General features: G+C 50.4%; 1 protein-coding gene across 8 annotated transcripts in view; it reads right to left on the reverse strand.

Annotated features, from left to right (window-relative positions):
* Positions 1-25,699, reverse strand: part of PPP2R5C (protein phosphatase 2 regulatory subunit B'gamma) — a 120,386-nt gene that overhangs the window by 49,504 nt on the left and 45,183 nt on the right. The window contains exon 1 of one of the 8 annotated variants that reach the window (XM_074365021.1): positions 8,669-8,780. The exons of the other annotated variants lie outside the window; for them this stretch is intronic. Within the exon in view, the coding sequence (XP_074221122.1) occupies positions 8,669-8,708 (40 nt within the window). The 5' untranslated portion in view covers positions 8,709-8,780. Of the gene's footprint in view, positions 1-8,668; positions 8,781-25,699 lie in introns of those variants that run through there. 8 annotated transcript variants of the gene reach the window in all.

Raw genomic sequence — 25,699 nt, forward strand, 5'->3', positions numbered from 1 at the left:
CGAGGTCAGGGGAGGGCACGGGAAGGACGTTCGCTCCAGTCTGCTGCTGCTCTAAGTTGTCAGGGGAGGACACGGTGGCCGTGCCCGGCTGGCCAGCAAGCAGAAAGTGGAACCAGCCTGTGTGCTGTCATCCACGCACAGTGCAGGTCTCCACGTGGTCCTCCACGAAGCACATTTCATCTCTCACTTTGGGCTACGGTCAACACACAGGACGACAACAATAAAGAAAAGTACAAACAGGGACCACACTCAGTGTGATTCCGGGAGTGCTCGCCTGGGCCAGGTACTGTGCTAAAAGCCTTACATGTATTTACACAGACTTCTCATGTCATCTTCACAATGACACATCAGGGACAAGACAGGCTAGAGGTTCAGTGTGGAGCCAGAAAGTGGTGGAGTTCTGGATGACTCTCCAGAACTCTGGGGAGTTTGAAAGCCTCCCTCTGCCAGGGTGAGCTTGACAGCTTTTCTGGGTGAGGAGGAGATCAGTGGTGGTATCAAGGATTGGGCTTTACTGACACATTGACTGAAACGTGTCCAAGATCTGTGAAATGCTTCAGGAGATTTGCATAACTCAGTGAACCACTATTTTCCATGTGATCAACAAATGGTGTCACAGTATCAGTCGAAGGCAAAAGAGCCACTCAGAGCGCCAGACCGCGCACTGGACGGTAACGCTGTAACACGTACAGGCGGCTTGATGGCCTGGTTTCCAACTCTACCTTAAAGGTTTCTTCAGGAAACTTCTCATCTGTCAAGCTTTGGTGTAATGCCAAGCGAGATGTCCACAGCTACCTGGAAAGCCTGTAGAAACACTCCTCTTTCCCCCAAGCACGTGCCGCCTACACGCCAGCCCAGCAGCTGGCAGCACACGGAACGCAGAGGCAGACAGGAACGCCGGTCTCCTGCCAAGCCAGACGCGAAAGAGACTCGCAGACCTATGCAACAACGCCACCCTCTTACTGCATTTTTGTTTTAGGAAATATGACTTTTATAAAAAATGTGTTATGTCTGTTAACATGTAATAGGTTTATTATTTTTAATGAATTAATAAACACATTTTTCTGGTTTAGTTTTGATTGTGGACAATACTGGTGGCCAAACCCATACAAGCGAAAGCTCTCCAGGTCCCACATCATTTCTAGGGGTGTGAAGGGGCCCGGAGCCCAAAGCGTCTGAGCCCCTGCCCTGCACCACTGGCACCGCAGCCCCTGGCTCCCCTGCTTCCACTGGCCTCTCTCCACACGGGGGCCCGCCTGCCCGCGCACTCCTCCTCCCTGGCCCCCCGCCTCCTGTGGGGGCTCTAGCTCAGGCCCCTCACGTCGTGGCCAGATGGGGCCGGCCCCGGTGGTTGGTTAGTGCTCCTGCTGCCTCAAACAGTTAGCTCCCTTGCTGAGCATTTCTTCCCCAACTAGCTGCTTTCTGGGGGCAGGTGCCTGGAGATGGTTTTCTGGTTCTCTGTGCCCCCTGAAGCCGAGGGGTGAGCCCTGCAAACAGCAGGCACTGAGCACAGCACCCAAATGGCCCATTTCCTGGGAAGGTGTCTGGTTCCGTAAGGCGTGCAGAGGTCAGTGGAGCACAGCTGGGCCACAGGATGGACTTGCTGTTTGGAGGGGACTCGGGACCACGGGGACCGAGATGCGGTCCAGAGACATTCTGTGTCCTTGGAGACTGCCCAGTTACTTAAGTGGATAGTAGGTACTACAATATTTGGGCCCCTTTACATTCAAATATCCAGCCTTTTTTGATGAAAAGCTTTCATTTTCTGAATTACCTCCTTGCTTGACTTCAGTCCTCACTCAATTCTACACCTTTGCTCACCCTCCACTTTGCCAGGATCACCTTAAATGAGTGGGTCGTGTAGTCACAGCTTGTGTATCTGGAACCTTTTGGCATTCTCATGTTCTTGGTGCTGCAGAGACCCGAGAAGCCCGCGTTTACCCCTAAGAGCCTAGATATGACCTACTATGATTAAGAAGGAAGAGCACAGTAAAATCCTTTTTTTCCCATAAAATTTCTACCTAAAATTCTTCTAAAAGGCAAGAAGATCTCACCTTTCCAGAAATTATGTCAATTCCGCCAGAGTTCCAGACAGTTCGGCTGTTACCGTACTATTTTTGTTTATAGTTTATAAAAAAGTTTGTGAGTATAGACTCATGGACTCTCTTAAAAATTTTTTTTAAAACCTCACTTGGCTATTTTTACAATTTCACTGTTTTTTGTTTTTAATCTGGTGCACCAGTCAAATTGAGTATAATAGTAAAAATATTGCATCCACAGCCCCGATCAAACATTTCCATGTTTTCTGAATGCAAGTTAGTTTAGTTTCTTATTGGTCAGCACATCGGAAATGTCTTTAATTTTCTGCTGTGTTAGGACTGTCGACTGGGGGATAAAAATGAGTGGGGGTGGAAGGCTGCTTCACACCTCATGTACTCTGACTTTTTAACAGTGTGAGTTATGTCTGTTAGTCTTTAAAAACTACGAAGTCAGCATTGCTGATCCTTTCAGGAGAAAAAAGGTCCGACAGAACACAGCCCGTGCCTGACTTGATTTCTCTGATCATCACCTAATGGGAGCCAAATGTTAAAGCCCGACCAGGACTGATGCTTGTGCACCACGCTTCAGCACTCAGCGTTCAGGATCGCCGGGCTCTTAAGTGATCAGTCACGACCCTGAACTTGACCCAAATCTTACAGTTACTTCTATGAAGCAGAATAAAAAAAAAAAGAAGAAGAATGGATTTTGAATTCTGCCCATGAATAACAGTGGCTGACTTTAATTTTAAATTATGTACAGACTAATAACACTTGTTTCAGGACGTCCTATTGAGCAGTCTTGAGCCCAACAGAGAGTATCAACTGAACGGCATGACATGAGGCAACACCCTGCAGCCTGCTGGTGCTGCCAGGACCCCCCGTGAGCTCCTCGTTAACTAGAAAGGGGTGTGAAGAGGACAGCCGCCCAGTACAAGTCCCTGGACACCACCAAAACGCCCAACCCTGATGAAACTGCTGGCTTAAGAGACAGAGGGACACGAAAGAGGCAGTCACAGGTTTGGCTGGAGAACACTCTTAGTGTTATTACTGCTTCCTTTTGCTGTTTTTTAAGGGCTATCACATTCTTCCACACATACAATATCACAAGCATCTCATGTCTGTGTATCTTTTCGCCCCCTCCTCCTCCGCAAGTATTTTCACTGATGCGTCATTGTGAACTTGGGATACTTCCCAACGATTTCAAGGTAAGCCCCTGATGATACCAGAAGCTAATTGTATGGACTCACTTGTGCAAAACCTGCAGGGGCGAGGGGCAGAGAGAAGACCCTACCCCATGGATCTGGAGATGAGAATCCATCACTCTTCTGAAAGCACACTTCCTACAGAGAAGCCTGTCATTAGCTCATGACAAGTACAGATGCCTAAGGAAGGCCACCGTCAGAGTGGGCGGGGGCCCTGTTTCTGGCTTTGTGAGTCTTCCTGGTCCCACAGTGACGGAGGGCAGTGTTTTTACTCCAGTGGCCCCAGAGCAAGCTATGGGGGGGTACCTTCCACTAACCCCAGCCTCCAAAGTGAGGCTGAGCCCTGGGGGCACCCAAGGTGATAGCAATACAACCTTTACTTGCATTTTCTTCCACAAAGAATAGAGAAGTAAGATGCACTGATATTGAACACAGGGGCTGACACACACTGGAGGCGTGTACTTGCTTTGCCACTGGGCAAGTGCGGTCAAGGGTCTGGAGGCCCCTGCCGGGCAGGGAGGGCCTGCGGCCGTCCTCGGAGAGCCCTGAGCCACTGACCGCAGCGCAGCCAGCTTCAGAGGTGGCTCCGGCACACGCCCCTCAATTACAGGAGGGCCAGATGAACGGTAACCACCGAGCCACCGGCTAGGACACGAGGCTGAACCACTCAGCTGTCACTGTGTGCGAACAGGCAGCATGTGAATTGTTTGTGGGAAGAAAAATTATTAAAGGGAAAAAAAAAAGCCAAGCCCACTTCTACGTGATAATCTTGGCGGTGAAGAAACACTCCAAGACACAAAGAGGACCAGCTTCCCTGGCAGTGGCAGACATGACAGAACCAGGCCTTTCTGGTACGTTGATGATGGCTTTTTCCAAGTAAACTCAACCCCAAGGAAACAGAGGCAGAGCTGCACAGACTGCAGGCCTGGAGACGGTCACTGCAAGGAAGGACCCCCAAGGCACAGCCACGAGGGTGGGGGTACTTTGAGGTCACCCATGGGACACCCACCCAGCAGCTCATACAGCAGCCTGATGCTCAGAGACCCTGGCGCATCCTGACGGCCCAGCGGGTGGGACCCGGCGCCTATGATCATGGCTGGGCCTGCGCCCCCAGACAAGAGACGCCCTATCCAGAATGGAAACCAGTGATCTCCCCCAGAGGAAAGGGCCAAACCTTCCGCTGTGGCGTCCTCTTGTCTTTCTAAAGTATTTACTCTTGGTGCCAAGTGGGCAGGACTAATGTTGACTCTGACGACCAACGGTCTGGAGTAAATGTGGGACTCATCATCAAGGCGCACTCCATTCCACTCAGCTCTGGGTCCCCTACGAGGACACTGAATAGATGGCACGGTGCCCCCACCAGCAAAAGTTCAACAACATTGGCTGGTTTTGAGGGAGAAAATTCAGGCACCGTGTTTTGAAAGACCATTTGCCCCAGTGCCTCCTGCATCTCCTCTGTCCCAGATCAAGTGTCCACAGACACCAGGGCCAGGGCCCCTCTGCTACACCAGCGCCTCTCAAGGCGCCAACAGCCCGGAGCCTCAGAGCCTCGAATGAGCCTTGGTGCCCGTCAGACGGAGTCCCTCACCCTGTGCTGCTTCCTATCTGACTCTTCACGGATCTTTTCAATTCCATTATTGACTGGGGGGGACGGATGTCTCTGTGATACTGACTCTGTCAATCCATGAATATGGAATATTTCTCCAATTACTCTTTTCCTTAAATGCCTTTCAGTAAAAATTTACAATTTTCTCCTAAAAATGTATTACACATCATTTTTTAGATTTATTCTTAGGTATTTGTTATGTTCTGGTGTTATTGCAAATGGTTTCCTTAAAAAGACACAAGAGTTTTCTAATGGCCACTGTGACAGAGAGAATGATTCGGGGCATTACTTCTGTACCTAGCTACCTCTTATTAATTCTAGTGACGTATCTGTCAGTCCCTCCTGTTTCCGGTTGTGCCATCCCTTCCCCTGGGAGCTCCGACACTGCTCTTCCCGCCTGAGCAAGGCTGCTAGGAAGTGGTGAGTGCAGCGCCTGCTCCCTCCACCTTGGGGGGATGGGGAGGCCCTCAGTGGGTCACCACCCAGTGTGACGCTTCTGCTGGACTCCCTCATTAACACCGACTAGGTTAAGGAACCGGGTTGCTATACAGACTCAGCGCCATCCGAACCCACATCCAACAGAGACGTCTGTGAACTGGGTACGTGGGCTCTACAAGGTATGTGGAAATACAAAGGGTCGCCATGAACCAAGACCCCTGGAGGAGATCAATGTTGGGGGGAACTCGCTGTTCCAGTATCGAGACCCCCTGGAAAGCTTCATGAGTGAGAACAGTCCAGGCCAGTACTGTGGCCGAGAACGGGGGCTGGACAGGCCTGTGCAGGTGTGGATACCCGACTCCTGCAGAACCCGGTTATGGAACAGCGAGGAGAGGTCAGCTTCAACAATACAGCTCTGGGACAAGCAGGTGCCCAGGGACAGAAAGGGTGGAAGGAGAAAGAAAGAAGGAACTGGACCACACTGTATACAAAAATAAAAAATCAGCTCCTAGAAGGTTAGCACTTCAACCTGAAAGACAAGACTCTGGCAGATAAGACTCGGGTAGAGAGAGGAGAGAAGGACCTCTCGAGCCCTAAGAACAGTCATCGTTAAAAGGCAGACACATGAACTAAGGAAAATCAAATGCTTTTCTTCATCAAGACACCACAAAGAATGAAAAAACACTATTGAATACGTATAGCCAGTGAATTAATGTCCAGTAAATACATATATTTCTAATTTATCAGTGAGAAATACCCAGTGGAACAGCAGAAAAGTAGGCAACAGGCTTCACCAGGCGCTTCAGTAGTTCGCTCGAAAGCTCATCACTCCTGAAAGGACCGTTGCTCCTTAACGCCCAGAGGAGCGCAAGGCGAAGCCGCAGCGAGGCTCCTGCGGCACCCAACTGACGGGCGGAGAGTCTGACCACCCCGAGCGCCAGCAGAGCCGCAGGCAAACCTGCCCTGCGCGCCGGGAACTGCACTCGTGGGCCCCGAACCCGTGAACTTCACACACACGTACCCGCCACCGCCCCACGGCACTTGGAGCTCAAGCTGGAAACAGCTCAAGTGTCCACCAGTCGTGGGTACGACATCACACTCCGAAGCAACGGAGATGAACGGAATACAGCGACACAACACGGGCACACCTCACAAAACACAGTTGAGCGAAAGAAGCAAGACAGAAAGGATTGACTCAGTATGACTCCATTCACGCAGAATCTAGAAACCGGTGTCTCTGAAACACACACAGGACCTGCAGGTCATCTTGGGGGTTGCTCGGTGGGGGTGGCTGGTTATATGAGTATTTGCTTTGCAATTATTCATTACACTTTATATTTGTTGTCTATGCTTCTGTGAGTTACAATACAAATTTAAAAGGCTACAGAATACATGCATATGGCTAAGACAACCAAACCAAAAAAAAACAAAAAAACAAACAAAAAAAACCCCCAACAAAACCTCAAGGGCACATAAGAACACAGAGTGAGACGTGAACCTCCTCCCTCCACACCCTCTACACCCATCCTCTGCCTCCAACTCTCCTCCCAAAGGCAGCCACCGGGGCCAGTGCCTGCAGCCCCGAGCCGCCCTGCGCGCATGCAGACAGGGATGCCTCTTCCCCGACGGCTTCGAGGAGTCAACACGGACAGCCTCCAGACTGACCCTGACCTACCTGGGACTGGCACGCGCACACGCACACGCACACGCACGATCCCAACGCATTTTCTAACGTCCCTCCACGTGCTATTTATGTTGAAGAATTTAAGCTCTGAGTATCTCTTTTTTTAATCGAAAAAAATTCCCAACCAAGACGAAGTTTTAAGTCATCTCTAATTTTTTTCTAATGATACAAAGTTTCTCCCTCACCCTCTCTTTCTTTCTCTGGTTGATGAATTTCAAAATTACAATAAATCTTTCTGAATGCCAAAATGCAAGTATCACAGTTTATCTGTTGTATTCAAGGTTTCCAGTGTAAATATCAGATTTCCCACCTGATGTCCCACAAAGCAGTCTGCAGGTCTCTCAGTGGTTTTCTCTTTCTTTCTTGGCCATCCTTAAAACATGGTTTGACCTACAATCACCAGTGTCCTAGACTTGATGGGACGTGGTAGTTTAGCTTCACCCATCCTGTGCCCCTGGTCAGGTTTCCTGGTGGACAGTGCTTCATTCAAACACAGCCCACGCGATCCCTGCCTCACGCTCCGTCTACATGAACACAAGGAGCTGAGTAACCACCAGGTAGTGCGAAGGGGGCAGAGCGTCCAGTGGGCGCACCTGTAGCTCCCCTGGCTGGTGGTGGGCCCAGGGTGACAACGCTAGGCAGACGCCCTAGCCCCTGTCTGCAGTGCTGCCCCCCCCCCCCCCCCAGTCCTGCGTGGAGTTCCAGTGCTCGGGCAAAACCGGAGCACTGCCCGCTGCATCAACCTGGGTGTGAATCTGGTGACGACCTAAGACTGCCCAGCAGCCACAACACCAACACTCTCGTTTTACACGTTTTGCTAGTGACAAGCTGTAGCTCAAAATCCAGTATGAACGCTCCCTTTTCAAATCCCAATTCCGTAGGTTATGGGCTTGGCTGCACACATCACAAGTTCACACGCTCCTTCCCACAAGGAAGGACCTGCCACCCCGGGCTGTGTCAGGGGTGGGAGTCTGCTCAGGACAAGTAGGTAAATCACTCCACCTCCACCCCCTCTGGTTTCCCCACACACCTGGGGCACTGCTCCCTCCAGCCTGAGATCCTCCCTCCTCTGGCTGGTCTGTGATTCCTCTGCTTCCTTTATTTGCGCACAGAGAAACATTCACTTTCCGTCACCCACCCCAGCCCACCACCCCTCCCTCCTGAAGCTACAGTGTCATTTTGGGAGCCGGGTATTTTCATCTCAGTGAGCGGCGGCTGAAGCCACGGTCCACTCATTCAGTTCTCTGCCCTGAGAACTGGCAGCCTCGGCAGGGCCTGGGCGGGGACAGATGGCAGCGGGCGGACAGAGACAGCTTCCTCAGAGGAGCTCCTGCCTACAGCAAGTGAGTTTTTCAGTGAAGAAAGCCACGTGGAAGGATCAAACTGATTTTGAGCCTGGGCTCCACCGTAAGGACGCAGGGGAGTCAGGACGTGGTTCTAAGCTTCAGCTTCCCTCAACTGCAAAACCTCCGGTGGACACACGCACACGCACACACACGGATATTCAGGACTGTCTGCCTCCTCCTGGTGCAGGGGACACACAGGGTGCCGGCTGAATTAAAGCCAGGAAAGACCAAGACAAGTCAAACTCCGAGGAATAAAGACACAAATTCCCAAACGGTGTGATATGAGGACAGGGGCCACATTTCCCGCTGAGGAACGCAGCTCCAGAACGCCCGTCGGGGATGAATCGACTCACCGTCAGTACAAGTTAGCAAGCGCCCGACACCTCTGGTCATGCTGCTTCACCTTCACTCAGACTGCGTTTCGGATGAAATACTAAATAGCGCTACCGCACCTGGTGCCCAACCGGCTCCAGCAACGGAAAGCTGCTCTTATCTAAAGCCCAAGGGCAGGGATCGTTTCAGGAAAAACAACTGCTTTTATTACACTTGACAAATAAGAGATGGCCAAAGGAAGGTTCCAGAACTTTTAATATGTTTACCTGCAGACAGAACAGAGCTGGGAGAAGGAGATGCTGAAAAAATACGTATAGTTTTTTCCAATTTTATGTTCTCAGCTCCCTTGCTCTGCATCTCGGATAGACAGGAGTGGCTCTTTCCGTACACGGGCTCCCTTATGGTGGACTCTGGCTCCTCACCGCGTCTGGCTCAGGGCGCAGCAGGAAGCACAGGACCCTTGGACAGCGAGTCCGGGACTCAGGGCCCTAAGGGGACACAGGCACCCAGATACCGGGGGCCTTGGGTGCAGGCATGCGTCCACCCTCTGGGGAGTCTGAGCAAAGATTGGCGCTGGCCCCGCTGGTCCCCTCCTCGGGGCTGCCGGCCTCCCGTCTGCTCACAGGGCCCATCCCTCAGGTCCAGGACTAATTAACTAGTGTTAATAATTAACCCATGCGCGGCTCTGGTCTTCACCTCACCTGCCCACCACCTCATCCCTGCCAAGAGGCCAGTCACAGTAAGGACAGCAGCCAGTGAAGAGCGACCGCTCCTCTGTCTCCACGGCCCAGTGCGCTCTGAAGACGGGAGTGGCCCACGTCCTCCCAGGGACAGGGAGCTGACCGCTCCCCTCGGGGGCTTTCTGACGTCTGACCCTGAACTTGGCCTCCTTTGGGGAGGATGGGGGAGATGAAGAGGGAACACAGCATCCTCCACCTCTGCTGAACCCTCCGCAAGGAACAGGTGGTCGACAAATGTGCTGCGAAAACCAACGACAAGGTCCTTAAATGAAACTCACAGTCTTCAACTGCAAACAAATGATGCACTAACATATATTACACATTTTTGGAGAATTTTGTTTTCAGAACAATACATACTTACTGTAAAATAAATAAAACCCAAACAACATAAGAAAGGAAAACTCAGAGAGCAGCACTGTTGGCATTGTGATGCGCACCTGCCTGGGGGGGGGGTCTCTCTGTGCACACAGATGTGCTGAAACGTTTGAACGAGCCGCTGAAATTGTGCTTTCTTCACTTCTCTGTTTTTTTTTTTTTTTACCTTACTCAACCCTCTGTCAAGAATGTCCCGTAGATCAAGAGACCAATATCTTTAATTGTTTGGTATTCCACTGTCCATGTGTGCTATAATTTAATAAATCAAACCTTATAAGAATAAGTCTTCTCATGGTGGTTTTTAAAAATAACATTATAAAAAATGCTTTAATTTATGATTAAAGACAGAACACATTCATCTAGTTCTGCTCCCTTCTGAAGGCTCACTGAAAGGACAGTGAATTTTGTAATGACTTAACGCCTTCAGGGCAACAGGGATGCTGGGTTGGAGAGCAGGTGGAGGAGGGCTCTGGCCGGATGCCCGGGAGAAAGGGGTGGCGGACAGTGGCATGGCTGTGGGACGGTGGGGGAGCCCGAAAGGCCCCAGGAAGGACGGCCACAGGTGCCACAGAGCAGGGGTGTAGATGGGCCAACAGTGGGGAACTGGGGGATTGGTGGAAAGGTGCTTAATGTCGTCCTCCACAGACCCCTCTGCCCTTGACGCAAAAACTACAGGTCTCTTCTCTGCAGAGCTGGGCTTTCCTTCTGGAATCAGCAGAGTAGTAATAGCCAACCTCTCACTGTGGCAGCAAAAAAGCTTGAGAAAACATTTTTTAAAAACCTGTTTAAGGGCATGAATGAGCTCATAAAATAGCGAGGATTTACAGGACCAGCAAGGACGGACCACTGAAACCCAAAGAGATGAGCCCTGCACCAGGGGTCACCTCCTAGGGGGAGCGAGGCAACACTGGACCCAGGGCCCGGGAGGCGGGGAGGGGCTGGCGAGACCCCCGTGCTCACCAGATAAACACATACACGTGAGACAAACGGCGGAGCCAATGTGGCAAAACGCTGACCTGTGGGTGAAATGTGATAAAAGAAAATTCTTTGTATCACTCTTCAACTTTCTATAAATTCAGAATTATTTCAGAAAGTTAAAAGTCAACAAAGCACAATCAGGAATGGAAGCTGAGTTTTACCAAATGCCATCTCAGGTCTGTCCAGATGCTTGCATTCCTTTTCCTTGACCTGTTAACACCTCGCCCCTCTCCTTCCCACCAGGCTGGCCAGAGGTGTCTCTCCCCTTTCCTTGCTCCTTCCTCTGCTGGGTGCCCTTCCAAACCCTGCTCTCAGGTTTCATCCCTCTCCCTGCCCCAATTGCCCAATTAATCCGTTTCTGCTTCTATGTTTACAGAATTCAGGATTCTTTATTTTGGTCCTTTTCTTTCTTCTTAAGTGTTTTGATGATTCCCTCTCATCCTCATTTAACAACCACGTCACGCGTCACCTCCGCAAGTGGTCACACGTCTCGTTCACTGGCTCCCTGAGGGCATCCTGGTCCAGCCTGGCCGGCCCCTCCTCCTACCCGCTGGCTGCCTCCCTGGGCCCAGCCTGTGCTTTGGCCCCAGCAGTCACCGAGGACATCACCAGGGACAGCGACGGCGTCAGGAGGGACAGGTGACAGATGGGATGCACTCAGGGCAGTCCTGCAGCTAGGCTTTACTACTACCGATGGCCGTTCATTGAGGATGGAGCTTCCAAGAGGCTGGAAGGTCCTCTTTCATGGTTTAACTCAAGTTGGGGAGACAAGCAAATACAACCCCAAACCCCAAATCCCACAAACAAAGTGATGTTAGGAAAGAAGAAACCCTAGTGATGGGATAGATGGGTGGGGAGGCCTGGCCATGCTAAGGAGGAAGCAGCGGTGGCAAGATCCAGCTAGGCCACACCAGCCAGGGACACGCCACCCGGTCCAGGCCAGCAGCACCGCCCCCTCTGCCCTGAGGGCCTCCTGGGGAGGCCTGGCTTCTACCTTCATACTTATCCTTGTTCTTACTGCATTTTGAGGAGAGAATAAGGCTTCTACTATTTCATCTTGTTGGAAACTCAGCAGGTGTCCCCCATGCACCCTTACATGTGAGATGTAAGGGCTTCCTGAGCACTTGTCGTCTAAGCCTCTCTGGTTCGCGGAGATAACCTGTGGTCATCACCCGACTGGGGGTGGCTCCCCTACCGGGCCCCCCGTCCCACCAGCTTTCTCAGCTCTGTCTTGCTGTCCCTCTAGCCCTGGACGCCAGATCGTCTGGGAGAAGCACACACGCCCATGGCAGGTCTGTCACCCACGACGGTGCTTCGGTGCGATGAAGCAGCTCCGTCTCACTGAACCACTACCGCCATGACCCTTGTTTTTTGTATCTGCCTAACGTAGTTTTACTCTCTCTTTTTAAAAATATCCTTTTATGTATTACCCATCACATTTTAGGATTTAAAGTGGAAGTCAGAAGAATCAAATTTGTTCAATTTGTTACATACAGTAGTACCCATATAAGGGTGAATGTAACTTTAAAAATTACAGAAATAATCCTTAAATTTTGCTAGTCTAGAAAAATGTATGCAACACCGCAGCCAGATGTTTAACATGAAATAGTATATTTAAGTAAATTTATTTAATTTACGTAGCATTTTGAAAAGAACTACCTTCAGACCCTTGAGATAAAATCCTTGAAATATAACTTTTCAGAATAACAGGATGACTCACTTACAGGAACAATAAAACTAGCTGTAAACGTGTGTGATCCTAGAAGCTGTAATTCTGGTCCCAAACTGGCCGGTCGGGAGCCCAGGAGGGAAGGCTGCGCCTGGGGCCACCCTGTCCCCGCGGCCGCAGGTCCCGGGCCGCCCAGCCTGAGCGCCCCGTCCGCAGCTCAGCTGAAACCCCGTCCACTTGCTGGCCTCCATTGCATACAGCGTTTCAGATGCGTTTTTGCCGGAAATCTGATCCTATTTATTTTCCCTTGGGGACTGAAGAATTTCCTTAAACAACTTTGAAAATCTAATTTCCTACTGTACTTTATCTTGCTAATTTTCCATACTATCTTCATTTTTAATTCTTTTAAGGAATGCTGACCATTCTTGAGTGCTTCCTATACGCTAGGTATTATTGTAACTCTTCTAAGCCCACAAATCCTGCTACACAAATGAGGAGACAGATGCACAGAGGTTAAGGTGACAGCTCAGAAGTGACAGGGCTGCTGTCTGAGCCTGGACACTGTGGCTTCAGAGGCTCTCGATGGCCCGTGGGAACAAGCAGCCTGCCTGTGAGGGGACAGTTCCAGTCCACGCTGGACCGTCCAGTTGGCCAGGAGCCCTTCCAAACCTCCCAGGCTGGCTCCCCGCATGCCACCTTCTCCTTTCAGGGTGAAGCGTGGCCTTGCAGTCCTTGGTCAAGATAAGGATAATCTGTCCCCCAGCCTGTAAATCGTAACAAAACCTTAACAAAATATTATTTCTAAGACCTTAAAAGCTCCTCAAAAAATATGTAAATTAAAAAGTCAGTGGTGCCTAATATAAATAACTTTGGTGTGGGCCAAGGTCCCCATTATTTAATATCCTAGATTGCGGTGGGGGGGAGGTGGGCAGGGGTGTAATTAAGGAATCCTTTAAACAAATTGTCAAATGTGGGATTTTTGCCTTAACTCCAAGTCTGACCTAGTAACATTACCACCGACCAACTATCCAAATCATCAACTTTTCCTTCTCTTGAATACTTAGCTGAGTGTAAAATGTGCCCCAAGCTGGAAGTCACCAAGGGGACAGAGCGTTTCAGTTCCTTATTGTAATTCACCCACAAGCTCTCAGCCCATGCCCACACCTCAGGCACCCCCGCATCCCGCAGCCCACTCGTGGCCAGGAAACATCGCTGTCACAGCACCTGCCAGTCTTCCTTAGATGCCCTGGCTAAGGAGCTGTGCTCCTCACATTGTCCAAGGAACAGTTCTGGGGCCACCAGTCAGGCTGCAATCGGAGACCCGAGCCCTGAAGAGGCTGCATTTTCCTGTTACTGTGAATGTGCTCTGAATACACTCCTGAAAGTAAAATGCTTCTCCAGGAATCTGGCAAGAAAGGGAGGCAAAATAGAAGCTCCTGCCAGACCGTCTAACCTTTCCCTGAGTCTTTTTTTTTTTTTAATATCTTGTGCTTACAAGTGAGCTGTGTTTAAGAAAGTGAATCTCCAAGATTTGAGCACTTTTTTTCACAGATTTCTGGCAGAGTCATCTTGGGAAAGGAAAGGGCAGAGGTGGTCAAGTGGAGGGTTTATTTGATTGTCCCAGCATATGGTAAAGATTCACTGCTCTAATCTCCAACCAGAGTCCCGATAAGACCAAATTGGTATCTTAACGCATAAATCCCTTGTACAAATGCTGCCAAGCAACTTGACAGCCCTTGGGCACTGAGTGTGTGTTCTGTGACCTCATCATGGGCGAAGGCTCTGAAGTTTCACCTACAGGACCCGAGTCTGGGAAGAGAATTTCTCTGGAACAGCCTCCTGAGCTTGAGAGGGAAACACTTACTCAGATCAATTACTGGCAGCCTGTGGGATGTCAACAGCCACACTCAGATGCCTAATTAAGGGATCAGTTAATGTCACCATCTTTCTTCCTCTCCTTTTTTTGAGATGACTATTTTTGGTCCAGACCACAAAGACCACTTCCTTCTGAAACTGGCCTCCATGTTGCTGTCATCACACACAACCTCAGGCCGGAGCACGGAGATGAGGCTTTCCCGTCCCAGAAAGGCTTCCGGGGGCCATGCCAACAAGCACCCTGCCTAGGCTCGCAGGCCCACCCTTTGCAAAAAGGGATACCACTGTCCTCGCTGGGCCACATGTGGTCAATCGGAGGAACAGAGGAACAAAATTTGGGTTCAGTGAAGATGGAAATCAAAACCAAAGCACTCCAAACCGTATTAGAAAATTTGAAACACAAACATACTTATAGTGCTTTGATGTTTCTGACAGTTATTTATAGACATTATGCTGCCTGGCCCCTGACAATCCCACAGGATCTCTTCTGGATGAGTTACTCGCCCTGACGATCGGCGGGGAGAGACAGAACTCGAACCCAGGCCCTCTACTCAGGACACTGTGTCCTCGCAAACAGAAAGCAAGTGAATATACGGAAGGGGTCTCAGGCCAGATTATCGGAGCCGGGAATGACTGTAAAATTAACAATGGTCACCCATGGTGGTAGCTTCCACCATGCCACAGACTTATTAGATCAGGCACTCCAGGCAACTCTGCGATCCTACAACAACTTGTGCCAAACTTAGAGAGTGTAAGAATCTCCTCGCCAACTTACAGTAACCCCATCTCCTTAAAACATCTGCTCTGGACAGACCATGCTGGCCAAGCAGGGCTGGGTCACCAGCAGGGCCGGGCGCCGTCTCGGGCTAGTGGGGACCCTGGTACAGGCCCACTGTCGGCCAGAGGGGCAGACGTGGGCTGACCTCTCTCACACCCGGACCCCACTCTGGGCAGCCTGGGCCAGAAGTAAACAATTTGATCCCAGGGTGACCTTCTGCCAAGTCAAAGCTTTTCTCCTGAAAACTGAAGTACCAACCATTAGTTTTCACTAGTTGGAATTGGAATTTGGAAGCAAGGGAAGAACCGGGCAAGTCTGATGACCCGATCGCCACTGCTGACATGACTGATGGTGGCATGTCTCAGACCCTGGGCCAGGTGCTCTCACCCTCACCTCCCTGGGCCCCACAACTGCTCTGTGAGGCCAACATATCATTACCCCAATTTGCAAGTGAAGAACCAGTTACTTGGCGGGGTGAGTAACTTGCTTGAGCTCCACCCCCAAGCAGAAGCTCAGAGACACTCAGAGGAATTGCCTGGCAGATGAGGCACAAAGCGGCAGCGCCGGAGAGGCCGGATAGGAAGGGCCCGCGCGCCGGAGCGTGGACGGGAGTGAGCAGACAGCTGCGGCCGTGGCCCAAACCCTGTCTCCAACTGGAGCTAGAACCTGAGAGAAGGGCCTTCTCGGTGGGCTCCTGGACTCAGAGGGCCCATCCCAGGTTGCGGGGCCTCAGAAACTCACCAGCACCTCCGGACGCTGCTGCATCTGTGCGGTCGTGCTGTCATCCACTTGGATACACTTTTTACGAAGCCCTGTCCTAGGCAATGACAACCCAAGGCATCGTGGATTTGACAGGCTAATTATATATTTTAATGTTCATCGATACATAATTATTAAAGGATGATCAGCTCTGAATCACTTAAAATCATCTCTCGTGCCACCCATGGTGGGTGCCGACTGCACCTGGAGGGATCCTGGGCTGCACACGGTATAAAGAACACAGCAGGAGCTCCTGTGTGGCCGAGCTCACGCCCTCCATGTGGGCTCTTACACCCAACAACGTGCAGCGAGAAGCAAGATCATTCAATCCCAACCCGACAGTCTACTTCTCTCACTGAGAGAATAAACAATTCCTCTCGGTCTCCACTGACCCGTGGCCAGGCTGTGGTCTATAAATAAATCACTGTTTAGGAACCCAGTGTTAGAACCTCCCCACGGATCCTGGGCTATCAGTTCTTCTAGGTTTTGCCTTCAAATCCATATCATAATGTTGCTGCTAAAATAGGAACGTCTTTGGACAAATTAACTCAACTTTAACCAGTGGAAATAACGATGAATTCTTCTACTTAAGGAATGTGCTACAATAGGGGGGCACGTCCGACTTCACAGAACAAGCAGGAAGGCAAGCACCTTCCTCTGCACCTGCTGCAATGGTTTGGGAATCACAGGCCAGAAGGCTGCTGAGAAGGCTGCCACGCCCACTGGCCCACTAGCAGCACGAAGTTTTTTCTGAGGTTGTGCTGAATAGCTCCATTCAAAGGTTGAACTGGCCCTCAAAACTGGCTTGTAATACTTTTTTTTTCTTTAATAGACTGCTGTATGTGTTCTAATATTTTAGGCCATATCCAGTTCTTTTTTGGAAACAGCAAAAATATCAACAATATAATGTCTATATAAAATGCAAGCATGTCTTATACATTAAACTAGCATAAATACCAACAGGAGGGGTCATACTTCATTTGTGGTAAAACCAACAAAACACACTGAAGTGGACACGGTGCACTCCCTGAGGCGGTTCCCACGGGGACTGTCACCTTCAGCCGGGACGATGGGGGGACACAGAAGTGCCTGGGCACCTGTGCTGGGTGAGCGCATTTCCAGAAGGCCCCACCGCAGCCGTCTGCCCAACCCCTACCCGCACTCCTGCGTTTCCTCACCTTCCTGCCCTTCACTCTGCCGAGTCCCCCATCCCATGCTGCCTCGAGCCCAGCCGGCTGGCAGACGCCCCCGGGCTCACTCTGTCTGTCTCCACCGTCCCCCCGCAGACCCCCCGAGGTGTACAGCTCTCTTCCCATCACTCTGGGACCACAGACGCGCTGAACGCAGGCCCTTGTGTGGATCTGGGGTACCCTGCTTCATCCATTTACGCCGTTCCACTCAAGATTCAGGTACAAGAGCTATAATCTGATCCAACTGGATAGAAATCAAGCACAGCCGTGATAAACCTGAACTGAGCTCCTTCACTAGACACAACGAATCGCACTGGACGGATGCTCGGCCGAGGCAGGGCCCCCACTTCCTGTCTGGTTATCCCTGCTGCTCCCGCTGATCTGGGCCAACTCTCAAAGCAGCAGCGCACCAGGTCAGAACCTCCAACGCCACAGCTGAGAACTGGGCACCGTTCCGAGGCAGACCTTCCCTCATCAGTTTAGGCGAAACCCTGGTCTGGTTTTGAGACAGCAGCGCATCAACCCTATGCAATTCCACCTGTGATAACTGCAGTCGTCACTGACGTGCATGGTTACAGGGCATGTAAAATACGACCTGTTAACAGAACCTGAGCTGATGGGTGCAGAAACCCCCTGTCCTGGGGACTGCAGCCCACTGGGAGGACGAGGCAGCAGCGGTGGCATTTTTAGGGCTTACACTTCAGTTTTCCTTTGAGTCACAAAGCCATCTAGCTAAGACCTCTGCCCTGACGGCAGGCCTGAACAAAGCAGATGTTTTCTTTACAAAAGTAACATTCTTTTTACAGAATGACACTCACAGACCCTGAGGTTCAGATACCACCAAGCATGCCCTCATTTCAGTTCTAGCTCCAAAGAGGCAAGGATGCTGAGCTGTGGCAGCAGAGGACAAAACAGAAACGACTTCTGAAACTTTTCTTTTTTGTCACTAGGGACACTGAATCAGTGTTCAGTTTCGAGTACAATTTCAATGCTGCAAAGCAGAGAACAACCCTGACAGCAGCAAGCAGACAACAAGTGGGTCTGGGCAGCTAGCCTGCGAGGAACTGGATTTGGAAGGTGCCACTGCAGGGTGATGGTGGGGGCTGGAGGGACCTGCCCCACAATCGTGGCGCTGGGTCTCATCCTCCCCTGTGTGCTGAGACCTTCCCTCTGTGATCAGGGCAGACGCACAGAAAACCATCCAAGCGCTGACAAAACGCAACATGTTCACAGAGTCAAAGTTAAATGGAAAACTGCCTTCTTGAAAACACCCCTTCGCGGATACGAGAGCCTGACGTTCTGTTAAAACACAAGCACAATCAGGACATGCGTGAAGGTGAGCTGAGCTCAGTTACCTCAGGAGACTTTGGAAGCTGAACAGTGCTGATCGTGCAGGGCACCCAGAACCCCAAGTCCAGGCGGGGCCCTAACCAGGCCTCTCCCTCCTGTGGGCTTCCTTCTCGAAGCAGCAGGACAGAACGTCTAACAAGACCCAAGGCTGTACTCAGAATCCATAATAAGAGTTCTTACTTAAAAATTACGTGGAGTCTTTTCCTTTCCCCTCCTTTCTTCTTCGGGGGGAGGGGAGGACAAGCTCACGCCCCCCTTCCAAGGCTTACAGGACAGAAGTCCAGGGACGGCCCGCAGCCGGTGGCCGGCGTCCCGGTGAACACTAGCAACAGAGGCACGGGACACAGCAGGAAGAGGAATCTTACTCAGATTTCTCCTGAAGGTGACTTCAAACTTGAACCTTCCAATGTTCCAGGCTGGAAAAGTTGGTGAATGTATACTGTTTGTGAGGTGAGAATAAAGAATATCTTTGAGTTTCAAGGGAGGGTTAAAACAAACTTTTCTGCTCTCCCAGAGCAGACAGTTTGTCTACCTAATTAGCTTCTAATGATTATGCTTAGAGATGCAAACTAATAATGTATACCTGGGTGTAAGCATATATCCTGTGCTCACTTGGATTCATGTAACCTGATAAGACACCCCCTCTTCTAGCCTTATATATAATTATACCATTGAATAAAATAGACTTTTACAAAAACAGAGGGGAAATGCACATAACATACAATTAACCATTCTAAAGTATATAGTTCGGTGGCATTCAGTGCATTCACAGTGTTGTGCACCCAACCTCTCTCTCTAGTTTCAAAACCTTTTCACCGCCCTAGAGAATGCCCTAGAAGAACACCGGCGCCCTTTAAGTAGTCACTCCCCCTCCCCTCCCCCCAGCCCTCAGCAACCACTAATCTGCTTTCAGTCTCTATGGATTTGCCTGTTCTGGACATTTCATATAAAAGAAATAAAAAACAGGCTTTTAAGTTACATAAATTGTCTGAAATACTATGTGGTAATTCCAAATGTAAACAAGGTATAAATCTGGGATTTGCGGCTTAAAATAATGTTCTGGAGTCAGGATTTGACAGACCAGTAAAATTTCACAAGGAATCTTAAAGATTAAGGTTGGCTTACTTAAGTGACAAATAAGAACATTAAAAAAAATCATAAAAGATATTTTAATACCAAAAAGGACAATCTGAGAATAAGGATAGTCCTACAAATCAAATAAATTTAGCTTTATGAAAAACTCACACCACATCAGCTTTATTTTTGCCGGGACAGGTAAAAGCCTTGCCACAGAGCAGCACAGGCATTTGAAAATGACCCCGGGCGGTCAGTGTCAACACCTCTGAACCTAGAAATACTAAGCTGTACGCTCCTGGCTAAGAACTTGACCTTCCAAAGGTAACTTAGGGATGAAAGGGGTTTCACCCTGTAGGACTCTTCCTGATGGCCAGGACTGACAAGGTCTACACCTATCCCAAGAACCAACAGAAAAGGACGGCAGCTTTGCAAGAGACACCGCGTACTGACAACCAGGTAACTCCACTACACCCAGGTGGGTGAGGGCCAGCCCCGGATCTGGGGAGGTTACACGACAGATGGTCCAAGAAACAACCTTTACAGACACCAGAGCTGAAACAGGCATGCTTCCCCCAACTCGGCCTTTTAAACTGGGGCAAGCACTCTGAGCAGGGCCGGGTTGGGGGAGTCACAGAATAAACACAACCCACTTCCTGGAATATCAGTTTTACAAAGCAACTGAGTCATGTGAAACATACACCTTGAACTGTGATTATTATGAAGAAGAATACAAAATTCAAACAGCTTTCTGTGACAAAATCCGAGGCCTCAGAAACTTGAACATTTTGGGGGTTCTCTCTAGACTACACCAGGCCGCAGCCCCAGACTCCCAACACGGCGGGTTCTCCCTGTCACAGGCGCTGCCAGCAGTGTGGAGCACGCCGCCCTGACCTAACCGACTCTAGCCCGACAGGGCTACGCAGAGCGGCGGCCGGGAGCCTGACAAACTGGTCCTAAACTTTGCATGGGAATGAAGGGACCGGAATACAAAACAACTCGGAAAAGGAAGGGCGGGGCTGGAGGACTCCCACTTCCTGACTGGAGAGCTTCTGGCACAGCTACAGCAGTCACGATGGCGGTACAGACACACAGACCAACGGAACAGAACAGAGAGCCCAGAAATAAACCCTCACGTTTATGGTCCACTGATTTGCAACAAGCTTGCCAAGTCCACTCAACGGGGAAAGAACAGTCTTTTCAATAAACAGCGCTGGGAAAACTGGGCATCCACATGCCAGAGGGCGGAGGTGCACCTCTGCCTTGCACCACGGACAAAACTGAGCTCGGAGTGGCTCAAAGACCAAATTTAAGAGCTAAGATGGTAAAACTATTAGAAGAAAACAGGAACAAGTCTGCGGGTTAAGCAACGATCTCTGAGACAGGGCACCAAAAAGCACAAGCCATAAAAGACAGATTAGATGAACTGGACGTCACCCAAAGTAAAAACTCCTGTGCTGCAAGTGATACTGGCTGGAAAGTGAAAGGACAGCCCGCAGCCTGGGAGACGTCTGCAAAGCTGCCTGTGCTAGTGGATCACGATGCCACCCCGACTTTGCCCTGCAGGCCGCCCCACACTCAGCGGCCCTGTGGCTCCCTCTCACCCCGCTCAGCTCCCAGCTCGCCACAGCCTCCAGTCTTCTGCAGGACCTCCCCTCCCCTCGTGTGTCACCAGGAAAACCAGAGTCACTGGGCCTCACCCTCCCCAACCTCCTTGTTAAACCCCCTTCCTGCCCCGGAAATTTCTGAAAACTCTCTCTCTGCTGAGGATGACACGGAACGTCTGGTTTTCAGCAGGTCTGGTTCTGACAGCCTTACCATTCCCACAGCAGAAAGCAAGAGGGCCGACCGCACAGTGACAGTGCTCAAAATACAGCAAAACTGGTTCCTTCAACTAAAGGAAAGACGACAACGAAGGTCAGTTCAACCAGAACCCAACGGTGTGAGTGAAGGAGGCCTTGGCCGGGAAGTGGGGGCGAATGAGCTGCCTGCCTCCTGCACACTGCCCGCTGCCCTGGCGAGTGAGGACGTAGTCACCCCGACTGGGTGAGGGCTGCAGGGCGCACGCTGGACAGGGACTGGCAAAGTGAATTTCTGATCATGTCTCAGGTCCAGGCCCACAACGGTGCTCTCAGGACTGTGTTCTAGCCATGCAGAGTAAGAGCAGTCACTTCAAAGATGCAGAAAGGCAGCAGTACCCCTCTTCTGACTACGAAGCTGTCATTGTATGTGCCCGCCACTTCTAATGCTATGCCTTTCTGTCACTTTTTGGAATAGGTAATATGTTCTCACAGTTCAAACACACGCGCACACACACATGCACACACGGTAAAAACCCTGCCTGCCCCTCCCATCGGAAGGTGTCACTTCCAGCTTCCCGCCGGTCTTCGAGGCTCACTAGGAAACCAGGATGGAAGCCCCCGGCCCTCAGTCCCTGAGCCGTGACCAGGCAGGTGCTCCCTGCCTCTCCCCTGAGGGCTCTCTGACAACCTCCACTCATCAGTCCACACAGAGATGCTACTGACTCGATATAAACACTTTCCCAGCATCTCTCTCAGCACACCGCCACGCCCCACCCACAGCACGCTCCCCAGCATGTGAAGGGACCACCCCCGGTCCCTGCTGGCGTCCCGGGATCAGTGGGAGCTTTTCCAGTCTGACTTCTCCCGTGAGGCACGCCCTCCTCCTTGGTGCCTTCTGAGGACGAGCTGACATGCACCTCCAGCACCCGGCACAGGGCCAGTCACCAAGGCGGTGACTTCCAGATATTTGTCAAAGGAAGGAAACAAAGCTTTAGGTGGCTGCAAGGCAGAAGGTCGAGACTAAATTTTGTTCTCCTTTCTATTGGGTATATTCCATAAAGTTTTCCTTCTTTTTGAAATGAACTCAATTAACTAAGAAGTTTTTGCCTTGATTTCAACCTTATCTGGCACAACAGAGGATGCAGGGCTGCCCCCCACCGGCGCTGAGGCCAGGCGCACGTGGGCAGGGCGCTCTGAGCAGGGACAGGGAGGGAAACGTCACAGAGCTTTGTGAAAATCAGGAACGTGGATTCAGGCTTTTAAAAACTGCAAAGTAAACATCCCCTCAACTGTGCACATCACCACGGGGCAGCGGTCTTCGCTACCGCTCCCTCTCGGACAAACGCTTGCATGAAAACAGCCAGTTTTCGGACAAAGTCTGCCTCTCCGCCCGAGAGCTCCGTGTTCTAGTATTACCAACACAACAATATAGCTCATTTTGTTCTAAATTCTAAGAATTACTCACGAGGAATCTTTACCAGCAGTAAGTTTATGTTTAGCGCTGAAATACTCCTGTCAACTATGCTGAAAATGCAGCTTCAGCGTGAGCCCCTCAGGATGTGCGGGGCCCTGAAATCAAGTGGAAAGCAGCCCTGGAGGCCGCGTCCGGGCTCTGCTGGGGGAAGGCGGGGGGCCCTTCAAGGCTCCGCTGAGTTCCTCTCACCCACACCCACAAAGCCCCATGGGACAGCCTTACCTTCATGACCCAGAATCTGCATCTCCTGTTTTTCTAGATGCCACCATGAGATCAACTAACCTGGTTTCAGCTGCACTGCGCTCTGCGCCACTGTGAACACCTGTGAGCAGAAAGTTCTGCGTAGACAGATCCCTGTGATAAAGGGCCCACGCGGCCTGTGCGCGTCCAGGGAGGTGTGAGCCCAGGGCTGTGAGTCAGAAAACCCAAAGGCTTGTCCTCTGACTTCCAGCAAGCCGGGGAACCTCTCGGCTTTGGCTTCCACAGCTGTAAAAATGGGGCTAATGATACGTGTTCACTGCCTGGTGGGGAGGAGGTGGTTAATGAACACCTGTGCAGAGCTCTGAGATGAAAAAGGTTCCGGGCGCTAATGACAAACGAGGAGTCTCCATCCCCCTCTGGGTATCGGCCACGCGGTAGCCGGGGAGGACCAAACCGCCCCGAGCAAACTGGTCTTCCTAAACGACCTCTCTTAAGGCCTCACAATCTTGACAAACTCTGGAAGAAACGAAGGGCAGCGGCGCACGGTGTACCAGACGTGTGCAGGGATGCATGCACCATGGCGGGCGCCCGAGCTCCACTAGCTCTTGGGCTGCTCTGCCCGGGCTCTGCACACTCCTGACTGGTACAAATATTTACCCGGGCGGCGTGTTTGGTTACCATGGATGCCATCGTTAAGGCTATTACCTGGCTGGCAGGCCCGTTTCCTGCCAAAGAACACTGCACTGAATATGCGCCTTAAACTTCCCTTTCTATTTTTAACATTTAAACATGATGTATAGTGTTAAAAATTATTTTAGGGGCTCCAAGTTTAGCTTACATTTCACTTAAAGGCTCTCCTCCTTTTTTAAAATAGAGAAATTTCTCAAATAAGCCAATGATGAAGCCCATATACTAAATAACAAGATGAGACTGAAATGGTTTTTGTAAGCTGATATTTGGCTTTACATAAACACATGTGGGTGCACACACGCACACGTGCACACACACACACAGGAGTGGAATGACATACAGCAAACTCAAAACAATTCACTCGGAGACGCCAGAAAAGGTAGAAGACTGAGTTGGGGGATAAGCTATGGAGAATTCTAGTTTTATTAGAAAAATTTACATTTATTTAGAAAAATTTACAAGTGGCTTTTTTTTTTTTTTTGGATGGAGGAAGAGAAAAAAACACAGATGCTTGGTAAAAAGTATCCAGCTCATGTGGGAGAGATTTCCTAGGCCAAGGGTTTTCAATTATTTTTGGTGTCAGAACTGTGTCCTCTAAAAACATCTGGAGGACCCCAGAGAGCTTGGATCACGTGGGTTCCACCTACTGATACTGACCAGGTAAGAGAATGCGGAAAATGTTTGCTTACTAATCCACTGAAGCAAATAGGAATGGGCTCATGTCATGTTAACTTGAATATCATCACGAGAATAACTGCATTTAAAAAAATTAGCAAGAAGAAATATGCTGGTTTACATTTTAGCCTACCTCTTTAAGGTGTGACTTAACAGAGGCCAGGCAGATCTGCATTTCTGCTTCTGCATTCAGTTTGTTTGCTGTGCTGTTTTGGTTGAAATATATGAAGAGAAGTCCAACCTCACCTGACTTGTTTAGTTGAAAAAGAAGGGTGTTTCAATGACTTTCAAAAAATTGTGGATAATTTTCTTTGATTCTATGCTAACATCCAATAAGTGGTAATTTCTTAAAAGACTGGCGGCAATGTGCAACCTGAAGTCAGCCTGGTGGGTGTTTTGGTGACAGCACACCCCGTGGTGCGCCCTGCACCTTGAATGTCCCCCTGCCACGCGCGTCTGCAGCACCCTGGCTGTGACCTGCCGGTGGACTCATCAGTACGCCCGGTCTGTTAACCTCACCAGGCGGTGTCAGCACAAGGAGCTGTCTAGCTCATGCTGGCAGATACATGTTTTCCAAAACCCACATTTTTGCCTGCAATTTGAATTTTACCATGGCCAACAGTGTCACTGCTGTTTCCCCCCGAATCAACAGGGTTCCCTCGTTCCTTTTTGAGAAAACGTCTGACAGATATTCAGGTCTTAATAATTCAATCTGTCTGCTTTTTGTTCCTTCAAGTAAAAATGATGTTCCTAAAAAAAGTGGCTGGTTTGGCTTGCAACGCACACAACCGCACAGCGTTCCTGGGGAGGCCCCTGTACACAGCGCTTGGCCAGGGGCTTTACGTGCGCCCTGCAGGTCATCCACAGGAGGATGAAGGGAGTGTTTGCAAGGACTGAGACTTAGTAAAACCAACCATCTCGTGCACCATCAGGGACACTCTAAGATCAGATGGCGTGATGTGGTGGAGCACATGGTGGCTTCCAGCTGACACCCTGTCTGCTCGGTTGAAGGAGCGGCTCTCCACCGCTGCCTCTGCACCACTGGGCAAAGGGCCACACAGAGGAGGAGGCAGAGGTGGCCCTGTATTCTTAAGGAGACAGTTCTGGCCTTGCAGGCCCCTTGAAAGCATCTCAGGGACTCCAGGGGCCCACCGACCACACCTGTGAAGGCTGCCCTGTGCAAAGACCGAGGACTCCCCCACAGCTCCAGAGTTCTAGAAACATGGCTATCATATGTCAGCCTTGATAAGCTTGGCTTACTACCTGGAGGGGAAGAAAACAATTTCTAGTTGTCTGTGTACCAAAATGGTCTACAAACGCCAATACACACATACACACACATTCTCCCCACCCGTTCCTCCCTGAAGCCTACCACGAACAAAGGACCGGGAGTTTAGGAAAAACTGGGTTTGTTCCCTAGA

This window comes from Camelus bactrianus, chromosome 6 (assembly GCF_048773025.1).
Source record: "Camelus bactrianus isolate YW-2024 breed Bactrian camel chromosome 6, ASM4877302v1, whole genome shotgun sequence".
Classification (NCBI taxonomy): Eukaryota; Metazoa; Chordata; class Mammalia; order Artiodactyla; family Camelidae; genus Camelus; species Camelus bactrianus.